General features: G+C 41.1%; 1 protein-coding gene across 1 annotated transcript in view; it reads left to right on the forward strand.

Annotated features, from left to right (window-relative positions):
• GAD2 (glutamate decarboxylase 2) overlaps positions 1-16,830 on the forward strand; it is a 134,220-nt gene that overhangs the window by 42,851 nt on the left and 74,539 nt on the right. The window contains exon 5 of the mRNA XM_089693784.1: positions 2,785-2,875. Within this exon, the coding sequence (XP_089549910.1) occupies positions 2,785-2,875 (91 nt within the window). The remainder of the gene's footprint in view (positions 1-2,784; positions 2,876-16,830) is intronic.

Below are 16,830 nucleotides of genomic sequence, written 5' to 3' on the forward strand. Positions count from 1 at the left end.
CCCATTGTCTTTTCTGGGACTTTGTTTGATCACCTGTAGGCATTTCAATAGTGGTGTGTGTTTCATTGTCTTTCAACAAGTTTCTCCCACTCACTGTTTTTTGTAATCTACTAGAAGGTCACTTGAATTCCAACCAAGAAATGTTAACCCCTAACAGACAGCTGGGTTTCTCAATTTTGGAATAAAATCATTTTTTTAATGAATAGTCCCCCAAAAGTCACTACAAGGGGAAAAAAATTCCTTCCTGATCCCTTGAGAGGCAATTGGATATTCCCTGGATCAACTTTACCTATAAATGTTAGTGTCCAGTTATATTATCTGCATCTAGGAAAGAATCCAGGCCTTTTTTAAAGCAATCCACTGAGCTGGCCAGAACCACCTCTTGAGGGAGTCTATCCCACATTTTCACAGCTCTTACTGTGAAGAAACCTTTCCATATTTGAAGATTAAATCTTTTTTTCTCCAAATGTAAAGAGTGCCCCCTTGTCCTTTGTGATGACCAAGTCTTGTGATATTTGGTAGTGAAACATACATTCATGTTTCAGCTGTCAGCAGGGTTCCCCGCTGACAGCTGAATGTCAAAAAAATTGTTGGCATTGCATGACAATTAAAAAAATAAATAAACGGCATGGGGTGCACCCTCCAATTCGTACCAAGTTCTTTGGGTCTGGCATGGATTTTGAGGGGATACCTCCATGACAAAATAAAAAAAAAATGGCGTGGGCCCTCCTCCCCCCAGATCCATACCTGATCCTTTTCCGAACATGCACCCCAGCAGGTTAGGAAAGGGGGGGACTAGCAAGTACCCCCCTTGCTGAACCATACCAGGCCACATGACCTCAACATGGGCCACATTGATGGCTGGTGATTGTGGGGGGTCTGCGGGCGGGGCGGGGGGCTTATCAGAATCTGGAAGATCCTGCCCCCCCCCCCCTATATAAATGAGCATGGGGTATATGGTAACGCTATCCATTCACAAAAAAAGTGTAGTGTAAAAAAAGACAGGAGTCTTTGACAAGTCCTTTATTAAAATAAAAAAAATGTTCCCCGAAGTAGATCCAATGTCAATCAGGATGCCCACTGCCACTGCCGACCCGAAAAAAGAAAAAAAAAATCCACTCTGCCATCGACGCTGGCTCCCGCCATCTGACATCTGCACCATGATGAAAGTTCCTAAATAGGGTGATGATGTCACAAAGGGGCAAGATTACCCCCGCCCCCTTGTGACATTCTCATACCCTGTGATTTGGTCATGTGCAATGCTTTGGCCAATCACAATGCATTGCCAGGGTGCAGTGTATTATGAGGCGCGGCAAGAGAACTTACATTCAACTCAAAACATGCAGCCCATCATTAATTGTACTGTGCTGTCCATCTAACATTGGATACTTTATGACGGGGGGGTGGAGAATAGTGATCACTTAAGGGGTCCATACATGGATGAAAATTCAGCTGGTTCAGCAGATCTATGTATGGGCAGGTCGGTTGTACAGTAGTTGATGTATCGATGGACAACCAGCCTGTTGGGTTTTTTCTGAACGATCAGTGCTGTTTGCTATAGCCGGCAACACTGATCAATGTGTTCTGAGGGAGGGGAAGGCTTCCTACTGTCAGATCACTATAACATGGCAGTAAGGATTCCTCCATCCACATTGAATGTGTGGATGGGGGAATTGGGTCATTTTTTTTTCATTCATCCCACTGGTTAAACGAAAAAAAAAAAATTATTATTGTATGGGCAAATTTAGTTAGTGTCCCACCACTTCCTCATTGTCCATTTACAAGCTGAAGTTGGCCAAGGGCAACACATTATGGGATTACTTTACAAAGGGAAAATAAGCTATTGACTTAGCAAGGGAGATTTCCCCAGAGTTTAGTGAACAAGGTAAAGCTCTACTGACTTCCATCAACCAATCATGTGCAAGCAAAAATGCATTTTCTTTTTTTTTTGGTTTATGGTTGCATGTGATTGGTTGTTCTTTGCAAAGTGAAATGTTTAAGTGGAATTCAGGTTGTTTTGTTATTCATTTTTAACAGTCAGCAGCTACAAATACTGTAGCTCTTGACTTTTAAAAATCAGGTGCTTACCAGTGGTTGCGGTCCAGTTCTGTCTTCCCATATCAGGTTCTATTTAACTGCTGTCGGTCAGCCGAGGCTGCCATCTTGGGTACAGGAACCAGCTATGACTTCCTGAGGAACCACAGCTGGCTACCCACTGCATATACGTGAGCTCAATTGGTGCTTTGTGAATGGTCCAGCAGCCTCCTGTGACATATGGCATGTCCCAGGAGGTTTATGGATGGGGAGGGGAGGCAGGGCTAGGGATGTCATCCTTGAATAGGCAAGGACTGCGGTAGGTGGGAGTGGGTGCCAATAAAAATCAGTTCTCATTCCCCCCAAAAAACTGTCACTGTAATTTACAGGCTGGGGCAATAGAGCAAACCAGAGGGACTTCATTTTTTGAGTAAATTTACACTTTAACCGCATTAGCTAACCATGGAGAAAACTATCTTGCAAAGTGAACAGTCTATTTGCCTATATTAAATCAACCCCTATGTCTCGAGTGCAGTGTAGTCTGTGGGAGGTCCAGGATCTTCTATACGATCTCTACAAGTGACTTCAAAGCTCTTTGTCTAGAAGTCAGATTTAAGGCTAGATTTATTTGCTATAGATTGCTGAAAATATTAACATCTGCTTTTGAAGGACCTATTGAATTCAGCACATTGTGAACAATATATGTAATATTATGAATGACCTATTAATCTATTCTTTTATATTTCCTAGGACATCCAAGATATTTTAACCAGCTCTCAACTGGTCTGGACATGGTTGGTTTGGCAGCAGATTGGCTGACCTCAACTGCGAACACCAATATGTAAGTATAGTGAATTTATGAAATTTGCAACTTTAACAGAAGATACTAGTACTGCCTCTAAGGTGTGCAGGACATGGTGTGCAATAGAAACATCTGCTGATTGTGTGTGAGCAATGGGGATACCCATAAACAATCTTACATGTGTTGTACCTGGTGTGCACATAATTGCTGTAAAGGCATTATACATCATACTATAGTGAAGACAGTCTGAATATGACTATACATAGTAATTTTTAGAAAGCAAGATACAAATATGATGGCATATAATTGATGTAGGGGGTATAAGGCGGCATGTTGCTAGTATTTGCTAGCTTGCATTGAATATAAGCTGGTGTGTTATATAACCCTGGAGTGTACAATGCAATGAGTTGGAAAGTCTGATGCTGCATGTACTATGGATGAGGTTATCATACTTTCAAGGTGTGGCATATGGTGGACACAGTATTGTCTGTAACAGGTGTTGCTGGGTTGGTTGCTCCAGATTGTCTCAACTAGTCTCTTTCACCCTGACATACCAGTGGCCACAGTGATGTGCTCCCCATCCCCTAAACCAGGGGTCTCCAAACTGCGGCCTGTGGGCCAGATGTGGCCCTTTGCTTGCCTTTATCCGGCCCTTGGGGAACTGCTCCTTCCACTGAAATGAGGTACAATTGTTTCCACTAACACCAACGACTGGGTACTATATCTCCAACTAACACCATCCATGGGGTACTATTCCTCCCACTGATACCATCAGTGGGGTACTATTCCTCCAACTGACACCATCAATGGGGTACTATTCCTCCCACTGACACCATCAATAAGGTACTATTCCTCCCACTGATACCAGAGACAGTGAACTATTTCTCCCACTGACATCAATAATTTAATTTTATTTTAACTCCCACTGACCACCAAGCCTATGGCATTGTTTACTCCCATCAATGCCAGGGCATTTTCTACTTCCTCTGGCCACAGTCCAGCCCCCCTAATATTTAAAGGTCAGTACACTGGCCCTTTGTTTCAAAGGTTTGGAGACCCCTGCCCTAAACCTTTGATTTCATCATGAATATTAAAAGGAGATTGTCAGGGGGGAAATAAGAGAGGTGCCAATGTTCACTTTTTTTTGAAGTTGCAAGTTCCAGGTTTCTCTTCCTGCTCCATGTTTCCCTACTGCATGTCCCCAGGACCTGGAACAAGCATGTAGCCAATGAAGTGATGACCACCTAACATACCTACCTGGTGACACTGGAGAATTAGACCTTTAAAAACAAGCCTACTTATTTCACAGCTGCTGCAATGAAAAATACCTTCCCATACTGATATAAAAATGATCTTTCATCCAGAGCAAACTGACTGCATATTTTTAACTATATTATGCGCTAAATCCTACTCAATATATAAAATAATTAATACGCAGCCAATATTATTTTTGAAGAACATGTTTTATCTCCCTTTTTATATGCCTCAAGATTTTATTTGCTCATGTAGCATACAATTAGCATTGAATGATACTGCTTGGCTTATAATTACAAGTACTCACAAGAACTTCTCAACTTGTTTTTACCCAGTCAAATCCAGTTTCATGCAAAGGTAGCAAAGCTATTACTGTGGTGTCAACTGCCATTTAACAGTATGCACTACCAGATCCTACTGTAATATGTCAGTATAAAATTGTTAGAAAATGTATATATATATATATATATATATATATATATATATACTGTATATTATAAATACCTTTTTTTCCTTTTTTCAGTACACTCATCTACCCAGTGAATGGCTGCGCAGGGAAGCAGTGTCAGCAGATGTCTGACAGGAAGGCCATTCTCCCAGCACAGCTAGAAAATGACCATGCTGGGATGGATGTGCTCTCATGCATAGTGTGGTCAGTTTGAAATAGGAGTAATGAAGTAGGGGAGCAGGGGAACTGGCAGGAGCAGCAGGTATTCCACACAAAGGAAGCAATACAAGGGGAACAGGATACCTTTTAACACAAGTACATGGTACGACAAGCACATAGCAGGAAAATGCAATGTTGTGATAACATACTCTTTAACTGCTCCGACTCCAGAAAACTGATGTCTGATTGGCTGCTCCATGATATCAACATCACCATTAATCTTTATACCTCTCTAAAAAAGTACAGTGTGTATTAGAAAAGTAGTGCAAAGAAATGTACAGTAAATCAGGACAATTTGCCAGAAATCAGCCGTAAAGTAAATCTGTTAACATCTGACCAAGTGATTTAAAAAGATAATCAGAGTTTTTTTTCAGTGGAAATCTCATTTTAAAATGGTCAGTAGATCCAGAGATATAAGCAAATCATGACTTTTCATGTAAAAGTCAAAATATACTCCTCCTCTCCTGCTCTTTTATTGGGCCTTTAACATAATGAACCACCTCACTGTCAAAGAGGAGACTTCAGAGATTGAAAAGGACAGGGTAACACAACCTTTTTTTTTGTAAAGTTGAGATTTGTATGTAACTTCAGTTTATATCTCTGGAATCTGCACTGATCATTTTAGCATGTTATTTTCACTGTAGGTAACCAATGCTTTTAAATTTTCTTCATAATTTGCCCTAAATGGCCCAGGATTGTGATAAGGTCACTGTTATCAGTGGCAAACAATTTCAACATTCAACTACTGACCAAGTATAAGCACCTTTACTGTGATGAGAGAAAAATAGCTATATAGATAGATCTCAAGACTAGCAGCTGTAATGTGCCATTTTTATAAATGCATTCTTTCTTAAAATATGTTGAAAATGCAAGCCATGAATTAGAAACTCACATTATTGCATCCACAAACATGAGTCTTTTGCCTTTTTATGGAATGATTGTTGGAAGAATATATATTTACCCTAAAGGCATGGAACTATACTGTGGTCCACTTTCCTACTTAAAAAAGTAGGAGACAGTATCATATTTTCCATCACTTGTACACAGGCTTACTCACGCAAAGATGCTCCAGTACACCAAAAAAAAAATATATTTATTAGTTCAGCTATAACAGAGAGGCAAAAAAAGCATCTATTACGCTTTTAGCCTGAACCTTTTGCGAAAGACAAATGACCAAATAATAGGCGATTTATCAATTCTGAAGCTTGTAATGCCAACAAAAAAAATCCCTCCCTGTATTATTTATTCTTCATTTGTCTTCTCCTGTTCCTATATAAAAACTATAGACAGGCCATATACTCACATGATTCTGTAGCCAACCAAGATTCCCCTTGTGCAGCCATCATATTTGTCAAGTGTCACCAAATAATTGGACTCCATTTATAGACAGTTAAGTGAACATGAAAGGAGTCTTAAAGGACACCTGCACCAACAGTTGCCTAGCTGTTTCTGGCTCCACTAGTTTGTAACTCACTGACCTGAAACAAGCATGTAGATTGGAGTCAGAGTGCAACCAGAACTCCTGATATACAAACTTGTTCCAGTCCAGTGCCTCATAGAACAATGAAGGCACAGGATCAGTAATACAATCAGGCAACTATCGTTTGCTTCAGGAGAGGTCAGAAATGGCTATCTCCACAATCTCAAAGTAGTTCCTTTAGGGTTTATTTACACTCATGCTTGTGTTAACACATATCTTTTTGTTTTCCATAATCTATAATTTATTATTGAAAATAAAACTTATATCTTCAAGATCGTCATTACAGCCAATATCATAATCATCAACAATAGAAAACACACAAAAAAGGATAACTGCAGCAATAACAAACTATATTAGAATAGAAAGAATCATTCCCTCGTAAGGTGCCCTAGCAGCATCTGGACATATCAAATTGAACAAGACATATAGTCAAGGGCTCAACATACAAATCTGAACAATGTATTCCCAACTATGTAAGAAACATAAACAATACAAAAGCATGTATGGCGGCACAGTGGCTTAGTGGTTAGCACGTCTGCCTTGTAGTAAATGGGTCATGGGTTCGTTTTCCAACCATGGCGCCTCCTGCATGGAGTTTGCATGTTCTCCCTGTGCTTGTGTGGGTTTCCTACGGGTGCTCCGGTTTCCTCCTACACTTCAAAGACATGCTGGTAGGTTAATTGGATCCTGTCTAAATTGTCCCTAATATGTGTATGCATGAATGTGAGTTAGGGACCTTAGATTGTACCCCCCTTGAGGGACTGATGTGAATGTTCAATATATGTGTAAAGCACTGCATAAATTGACAGCGCTATATAAGTACCTAAAATAAATAAATAAAAGCATTGACCCTGTGGGGTTTCATTACGGAAAATTCTTCAGGTTACTTGTAACACACATCGTTTTATGCGTTAGTGCATGTGGAAGACCATTTGCTTTGAATTGGTTAACTAATGAGCCTCAATACACAAAAAAAGCCTACCTGCACTACTTTTGGCCAACAGAGCACAGCACAATGCACAAAGTGTTCACATCTGTGCATTTCAGTGCACTGTAGGGCAGGTGCATCTATTTATTCTGAATATGTGTGTCAGATTAAATGGCAATGCACATAAACGACATGTTAATATGTGTTTTGGTAGCACACACTAAAATGCAGATTGTAATGCATATCACCAGGCTCAAAGGTATGCTCTAGATCTGATTGTGATTGTCCTCACTGGCTTGTCTCTGGAACATTCACTGAGATTTTCCATTGATAAATAATGTTGACATTGTTGGCATTGCAAAAGCATGGGCATCAATATGGAGATGTCGTCCCCCCCTTTGCAGCTATAACATTCTCCTCTCTTATCGGAAGGCTTTCCAAAGAGTTTGGAGTATTTCTGTGGGAATTGTGGGCCATTTTCCTCTCTCCTGGGAAGGCTTTTCACAAGAATTTGGAGTGTTTCTGTGCAAAATTTGTGACCATTCTCCACTCTTCTGAGAAGGCCTTCTACAAGAGTTTGGAGTGTTCCTTTGGGAATTTGTGACCATTCTTCACTCTTTTAGGAAAACCTTCTACAAGAGTTTTTTCTAAGTTTTTTTTATTGATGTCATATGGACATGAAAGGTTTCACTGGTGTGCCAAAGCCACAATTATCATTTTGCTTGTTGCTTTGGACAGAGCATGGAATTGTAAAAGTGTTGCTGTGAAAATTTGTGACGATTCTTCACTATTTTAGGAGGACTTTCCAAAAGTGTTTGAAGTGTTTCTGTGGGAATTTGGGCCCATTCTCCACTCTTCTAGGAGTACTTTCCACAAGAATTTTGAGTGTTTGTGAGATTTTGTAGCCACTAAGCCAAAACAATATTTGGGAGGCCGGGTACACATTTTGAACTAGAAGACATTTGGTGTTTCAACTCATATCAAAAGTGTTTATTAGGTGTTCAGAGGTATTTGCAGGGCACTTGAGTTCCTCAGAACCAACCTCATCAAATCATGTCTTTATGGGCCTGCCAGGTGCCTCTTTTGTATTGCTTCCACTGGCAGGTCAACCTAATAGATAAACAGCCAACCACAAACATCTAGTGAAAGTTTTTATGCATCTAATGCAATGTGAGCATCTTCATAAGTGATGCCAAGATTTTCCATAATCTAAGTTTTTTTATTGATGTCATATAGACATGAAAGGTTTCACTGGTGTGCCAAAGCCACAATTATAATTTTGTTTGTTGCTTTGGACAAAGCATGGAATTGTAATAACTGTTGTCGAGCTTGTAGGGTTTTTTGTATCCCATTATGAAGAACTGCCTTCACTTTCTCTTCAAAATAAGAAAAGCTCCCTTTTGGACAGTTGTTACTGGAACAGGTGTCCCCATTGAAATATTTTCTTATTTTATTCCTTTTCTGGTAACAACTTTTAAATCTGGTGGCAGCAGTCACCAATATACATATAGAAGTTGAATCTCTCCATTGACATCAATAAAAACCTAGCAAAGGTTCTGACATTTCCCTACTCTAGCAAATAAAAAATAGTTTCAGCTTGAGACAAATTTTAATTGGTAGGGATGGAGTTTGTTATCTTCCTTTCTACTAATATAGCGAATCTAGGGCACAAACTATTCAGGGGAAGTCCTAAGTGAGCATTGCATCCAAATAGATGTGAAGTACAGCAAGTCAGGTTTCTTTTAAACTGGTAGTTCTTTTTTATGTGCCATTGAATCAGGAGTCTTTTAAACTGGGAGATCTTTTTATATGCCAGCAGGGGCGGACTGACCATTTGGAAACTCGGGCACTGCCCGAGGGCCCGGGGTCAGTAGGGGGGCCCCATGAGATGCCCCTGGTACCTTTTTCATAGGCTTTTTTGAGTTTGGGCAAGGACACAGGGGCCCCATGATCCCCTATTGCCCGGGGGCCCCATGAGTTGTCAGTCCACCCCTGTATGCCAGTGAAACATACTGTATGCTATAGTGAAATTACAAATACAGTCTCTATACTAAACAGCTATTGTAAATTTAGGTGTTATGCAGATCTCAACTGAGTGAATTTAATAGGATAAAAATGGCAATGTCTGAGCTCTCACTATATATTATTGTATAGCTTGTCTCCCTGAACTGATTCCTCTCCCCCACTCATCAAGTAATTCTGACACATTGCACGGAGGATGTAATTAAAGTGATTATTACAAAGATTATTATTACCATGCTTGACTGAGCCGTCTTCTTGCAGGGAAAATTGCATGAACTCTGCAGCTTATATTAGTATGCTCTACATCGTTTTCTCAGTTAACAGAGATCTGTCATTACAGAAATATGTAGGCTTTCGTATTTGGCCTGTCCTTAAGAAAATGCTAGTTGTCTGGCTGTCATGATAATGGTTATAACCCTATAAATAATTCTGACTCTTCATTTTTGCATTCCATTTGCTGTATGATTTTTCCAGGGTTGTCTCAGAGAAGCTAGCCATCCAGACACAGCAAGGCAACTAGCAATTTCAGAAGGAAGCCCCTCTGAATTTGCAATGATATATGCAGCAGGAGTGTATTTAGACTTTGTGCTCCCCTAGGCAACACAAAAATATCTGAGCCCCCACACACACATACACACCCTCCCGGTGAAATAATAAATATTGGGGCAGCACAGTGGCTAAATGGTTAGCACTTCCGCCTGGCAGTACTAGGGTTGTTGGTTCAAATTTCAACCACGGCACCACCTGCCTGGAGTTTGCATGTTCTCCCTGTGCCTGTGTGTGTTTCCTCTGGGTACTGCGGTTTCCTCCCACACTCCAAAGACATGCTGGTAGGTGAATTGGATCCTGTCTAAATTGTCCCTAGTATGTGTATGTATGAATGTGAGTTAGGGACCTTAGATTGTACACCCCTTGAGGGTTAGGGACTGATGTGAATGTACAATATATATGTAAAGAACTGCATAAATTGACAGCGCTATACAAGTACCTGAAATAAATAAATAAAATGAATAAATAAATCTCCTCCAGAGCAATTGAAACAGCAGGTGCAGTGGCTCAGTATGAGTGAGGGGAGGGGATCTCCCAATGCCAAAATTCCTGGCAGGACACCTCCCCCACCCTGAAGATCAGGCAGACGACTCTGAACAGCAGCTCTCCTCCCCGGGTGGTTTGTGATTGTACATGTATCCCAGATTGTTCCTCTTCCCCTCCCTCCCAGCTTTCTGCACCAGTCCCCGTGTCTCCAGGAGTCCGTCTCATACCAATGATCGGTCCACCGTCAGGAGGGGCAAGGGTGGCCAGGGTGAGGCACAGACCAGTACTGGCCAGCAGCCTCATCACACTGGAGGAGAGCACCAGCCTCAACCCAACTGCTACCTACCAGTCCCCCCCACCTCCCCCATACACCACCACAAACTCCTCCTCCAGAGAAGGAGAGAGACTCACCATCCAGTCCCAGTGCCCAGGAGGACCATTGTCCCTTCTTCCAGAGGGCAGCGCCACTTCCCCTGAAAAATGGCACCCAAGGCAAATGCCTTGTTTGCCTCGCAGCATATACGCCCCTGGTACACAGTACAGTCTTTCACTTTTATTACTGTGTTCCTCTATTCCTTCTGAGTTTTTCTTACTTGTCCCTTTTTATCAACAATAACAAAAATTCCCAGGCAGCTGAATCCCTTGCTAGGGAGTAAGGGTGCACTCTGTTTAAGAGAGTGTTATTGAACAAGCACCAAAATTCACATAAATCATACAGGATATATCATGCCACTGTATTTAGTACCTTATAAGTACCCTAAGTACCTTTTTCCGGCAGGACTGTTGCGTGGTCACATGATCTTTTCCTGTTTTTTGGCATCCGCAGGGGAAGATTCTTAGAAGGGCTTCTATTGACTCTGCTGATGTATGCACTTTACATTGTGTGTCTGCTGTATCTGCACAGCCCTGATCGGTACTGTGCCAATCATATGACTAATAAAGACAATGTCAGAAGACCAATTCAAATGAAGTTAGAAATATTAAAAATCTGTTTTATAGTGTATTTTTTGTGCATTAATATGGTATAGGCAAGATTAAATTTTTGTTCAGATAGCATCTGCATCCAAGGCTTTTTTTTTGGGTATTAGCAATTACATTAGATATATTTCATACTAATTTATATTAAAACGAAGGTTTTTTTGTGAGTTTCTTCGTGAATGTAATCAATAAGCATACTACATCCCACCCCCATAGTGTTTAGCAGTAGGAGGACATGGAGGAGGAGGGAGGGAGTAGGCTGTCATTTACCACTGGGACGCACTGGAAGGCTTTGCTGTCATTTTGTATAGCTGGGCGTCACGTGCATCTCTGTACCTTTAAGGAAGGATGGACTCCTTCAGGCACACCTGCCCTTAACCCCTCCATTTATACATGTGCTCCTAATATCTAGGTTTTGAAAATTTTAGTTAGGTCCACAATATACAGAGGACCCTTGATGTGGGACTGTGGCTTATGCATGTATTTGCAAATGTGTGCAAACAAAACCATCAGTTTTTACGCAAAATGTTAGACAGGGCCATATTGGTTGTTTCGCAAGCTGGCTGCTAAGTGTTGCTGAGAAATCCTTTTTTGTTTTTGATGTGCATTGCCCTTCCATGTGCACCTTACTGCTAAGGCTGGTTATAGGTTGGAACGGTTGCCATTTTGTGTAGTTGTCATTTACCACTGTGTATATGCACACATGTGTGACCATATAGTCACATGGGCTGCACAGGCAAAAGGCATTGTAAAAGTGATCAGGCCACTATACAGCCACCCAGATCACTTTAACCACTTGCCGCCCAGCCACCGCATATAAACGGCGGCAGGGCGGCACTCGTAGGCAAAAGCACGTTTTAAAAAGGCTGCCTTCAAAACAGGTAGGGGGCATGAGCGAGGCGCGCGCCCGCCCTACCTGTCCCGCGGGTGTCAGCAGCGGGTGTCAGCTGCCGGGTCACAGCCGGTTTTACCGGCCGTTTTCCCACGATTGACGGTGATCGCTGACACAGAGCAGGGCTGCATTGTTTACACACAGCCCTGTTCTGTGTCAGTTCTCTGACAGCTTGTGAGAAGCTGCAGAGTTTCTCTCCCTCGATCAGCTCCCCCCTCCCTCCCCCCCATCCAGTACACACCCCCGCCCCCTAGTAAAACACTCCCCTTACACAGCAAATTCTAAAAATGTTAACCCCTTCCTCCCCAGTGACATTAGTACAGTTTTGGGTTTTTAGTGGGTTTTTTTCACTGATCACTGTATTGGTGTCACTGGGGATGTCAGTTCCCCCCAGTCCCGCAGTCCTGCCATAAGTCACTGGTCGCCGCCATATGTCGCTGATTGCCTCCATATGTCGCTGATCGGCTCCATTATTAGTATAAATAAAAATCCCAGTATCTTTCCCGCCATTTGTAAACGCTATAACTTTCACGTAAACCAATTAATTTACACGTATTGGGATTTTTTTTAGCAAAGACATGTCGCAGAATGCATTTTGGCAGAAATTTATGACTAAATTTGATTTTTGCATTTTTTTTTCACTGGACACGTTTTATAGCAAAAAGTCCAAAATATTGTTTTTTTTTCCTCAAAATTGTCAGCCTTTTTTTTTATAGCGCAAAAAATAAAAACTGCACAGGCGATCAAATACCACCGAAAGAAAGCTCAATTTGTGGGAAAAAAAGGCTGTAAATTTTATTTATGTACCGTATTGCGTGACCGCACAATTGTCCATTAAACTAGCGCAGCGCTGTATAGCAGAAAAATGGCAGTATTGATACCATAGTTTGTAGACGCTATAACTTCCACACAAAGCAATCAATATACACTTATTGGGATTTTTTTTACCAAAAACATGGAGCAGAATACATTTTGGCCTAAATTTATAACCAACTTTGAGTTTACTATATATTTTTTATAGCTGAAAGTAAAAAATATTGTTTTTCTTCAAAATTTTTGGCCTTTTTTTGTTTATAGCGTGAAAAATAAAAAGCACACAGGTGATCAAATTACACCGAAAGAAAGCTCTATTTGTGTGAAAAAAAGGACATAAATTTCGTTTGGGTGCAGCATTGCATGACCGCGCAATTATCAGTTGAATTAGTGCAGCGCCGAGTAGCAAAAAGAGGCCTGGTCATTAAGGGGGATAAATCCTCAGGAGCTCAAGTGGTTAAAGCCAGGAGCTGGCTGAACAAAACAGATACATGCTCATGGCTGCTACTGTGTACATCCAGACATGTGAAGTACTTAAAATGTACTCTCTTAGACTGTAAGCTCCAAGGAGCAGGGCCCTCCTATCCCTCTTGTATTGAACTGTATCTTGCTGTATTGTCTTCCATTAAATTGTAAAGCGCTGAGCAAACTGTTGGCTCTATATAAATCCTGTATAATAATAATATTTTGTTTAAGGCAGTATCATGCCCTGAGCACTGAGCTTTTCAGATCTACTTATAGAAGATGTAAGAAAGAGCATTGGAAGAGAAAAGAACATCCAACCTGCTGCCTACAAATAATAAAATATTTCCCATTTACTTGAATAAAAAGAAAATAGCGAGGGGAATTTACTAAGAATGAAGCAGCCAGAATCTGGAGCAGCTCTGCATGGCAACAAATTAACTTCTAGCTTCAAATAGAACTATAGGCAAAACATTTTTGTTATTTTGGATAGAGAAAGTAAGGTTTATAACCCCTGTCAGATTTTTTTTTTCATCTGTATCTTATTGGAGAGATTTCCCTTCACTTTCTGTTCGATAGCCAAAAAGGAAGTGAGAGCAAATTAAAGGAATTGCTTGGGGACCCCCAGGTCACCAGAACTAGTGTTCTCACTGGAGTACAGACAGCAGTAAAAACTGACTAGCATTGTAATCCCTCTCCACTCTATCCAAAACTGAAAAAAAGATTTGCCTTTAGGTATACTTGCATTTTCAAAGCTTAACTTTACAAGCTAAAGCCAGAAGTTGATTGGTCAAAATGCACAGCTGCTCCAGATTCTGTGTTTCAGCTTTAGTAAATTCCCCCCCAATGTTTTTTTTAATGAACAAAGTAAATGAATACGAATATAATTAAAATAACACTAAGGGGTTGATTTACTAAAACCAGAGAGAGCAAAATCTGGTACAGTTCTGCACAGAAACCAGTCAGTTTCCATTTTTGGTAGTGGATTGGCTACAATGCACAGCTGCACCAGATTTTGCTCTCAACAGTGTAGCATCCTCCTAGTCAGGTGCTATGATGTGTATTGTTAGGGTAAGCATAGCTGTGTTTCTCTGCTTACCAGAGAGGCTGTCAGGTAAATTCAATGTAGTATTCTGCTTAACAGAGAGCTGTGATTGATGAGTTAGGTCTGTTCATGCTGCTCTGATGCTGTTGGAGTTTGTCTGAGTTCTGCCCGCCTTTAGGAAGCTATGAGAGCCTTCCAGAACAAAAGTAGGGGCTAGGCAAATGAACTGCATGAATATGGATACAGCCATGGCCAATTGCAGGGGAAGGGAGTCCCATTGCTTCCTGGAATTGGTATTTATATTCTGAGAGCAAATGGGTTCAGTGCAGGGGCGGACTGACCATTTGGAAACTCGGGTACTGCCCGAGGGCCCGGGGTCAGTAGGGGGCCCCATGAGATGCCCCTGGTACCTTTTTCATAGGCTTTTTTGAGTTTGGGCAAGGCCCCATGATCCCCTATTGCCCGGGGGCCCCATGAGTTGTCAGTCCGCCCCTGGTTCAGGGTCTTCCCCAGATTGCACCAAGCCAGGCTGGAGGCAGGCTGCCTTACATGGCACTTGCTGACATGTGACCTCAGGTGGGTCGATTTGAGGGCTTGAAGTTAGAGAGAGTGACCCTGGTTCTTCAGTAAGCTTACTGAGGGGAGCTGTCTGCTAAAGCTCTGTCTGGTATCACTGGAGGATTTTGCTTGGATGATTGGAAGGAGGTAGCTTGGGTCTTAGGCCTTGAGTACTGACACTGAGGAATTTGGGGACTCTGTGTGCTTGCTACTTCCCTTAATGTTTGATAGGCAGCGTGAGTCTGGAAAAAGGAAACACTAGTTAGTGTTCTAAAGAGCTTGTCCAAGTGTTGCTACCGCAAAGGACTTTGCTCAGGTACGTTACTTTTTGGCTGTCGCAGTCTGTCGTAACTGGCTGAGGAGCGCAGCCTTGTAACTACAACTACTGCAAAAAGGGACATTGCTCACTCCTAAAACTACTTGCTGCTATATGTCAAGGAAGTCAGCTATATACTGTCAGTCAAGACTTCTACCGTTTTCAACCACGTGAGCAACTAGATATCCTCAGTGTGAATAGTTCTGATTTGGAGCATCCTTCTACATTCCCCCTAGTTCTACAATACAGTCCAAAAACAAAACATCCCCTAGACTGGTCATTGAAGGCAATGAGCAAAAGTATGTGTGATTATATTTGGCTAAAGAAATTCACTGTGTCTGGCTGTTGGGCAAAGTAAGGGGAAACCGGAGCAACATACAGTGCTCAGCATAAATGAGTACACCCAAACAGATTTGTCAGAAAACCTTTACTTTACTTTCAGAATCAACATTTTCTATGGGACACTGTACTACAAAATATTCCCACAAATGCGGGACATTGATTGCAAACAAGATTTGTTAATTTGCACACTCAAAAAATAATTTTCCAAACAAATTCATTCAAGACCATGGTGCAAAAATGAATACACCCCAATGAAAGTCTTAGGAGCAAAGCTAAATTTTAGAAAACAAAATCCTAATTAATCACTCTAATTATTCATTAAACAGGTGTCCAGCAGAAAGTTGATTATAAAAGGGCATTACTTAACAAAGAAAACCCCTTCCCATTTCATGCTGTCAGCAATGGCACCACATGGAAGATGTGGTGGCAGTATCCTTCTGAGGGGCTGCTGGTGTTGGGGAGCTGCATCTCATTGATAGCATCATGAATTCACAGATGTACTGCTCTATATTGAAAGAGAAAATGCTACCATCACTCTGTGCCCTTGGTCGTCGTGCACTTTTCCAACATGACAATGATACAAAACACACATCTAAGACCACTGTTGTATTTCTGAAGAAGAACAAGGTGAAAGTGATTCAGTGGCCAAGTATGTCTCCTGATCTGAACCAAATCGAACACCTATGGGGAATTCTAAAGAGACAAGCTAAGCATCACTCTCCATCCAGCATCCAGGATCTAAAAGAGGTCATTCTTGAAGCATGGAAAAAGATATATGTTGTAATATGTAGCCAACTTGTTCATTCCATGCCTAGAAGACTTGGCACTGTCCTTACAAATCATGAAGGTCATACAAAATACTAGATGGATTTGTTTTTTTTGTGGGGTGTATTCATTTTTGTCTCAACTAATTTGAGTAAAACTGAAGATTTTGTAATCTAAGTAATATTATTAATCTTACTTTCAGCTAATGACCTAAGCAAATGTTCTATAAAACTCAGTTTTGTAAAAATTTTGGAAATTGTTCTTGTGTTAATTGAGATATTGATCAAAATCTTACTTTCAAAAGAGGTGTACTCATTTATGCTGAGCACTATATAAGCGGCTCCTTCAGGGGTAGCGCTACACCAATATTAGTAAATCAACCCCTAAGCATTTCAATTAAAGTTATATTAAAGGCTTGTTTTTTTCTGTTTACATAA

The sequence above is a fragment of the Staurois parvus genome, unplaced genomic scaffold (genome assembly GCF_062004578.1).
Source record: "Staurois parvus isolate SC_StPar_1 unplaced genomic scaffold, SC_StPar_1.0 ptg000636l, whole genome shotgun sequence".
NCBI classification, from domain to species: Eukaryota; Metazoa; Chordata; class Amphibia; order Anura; family Ranidae; genus Staurois; species Staurois parvus.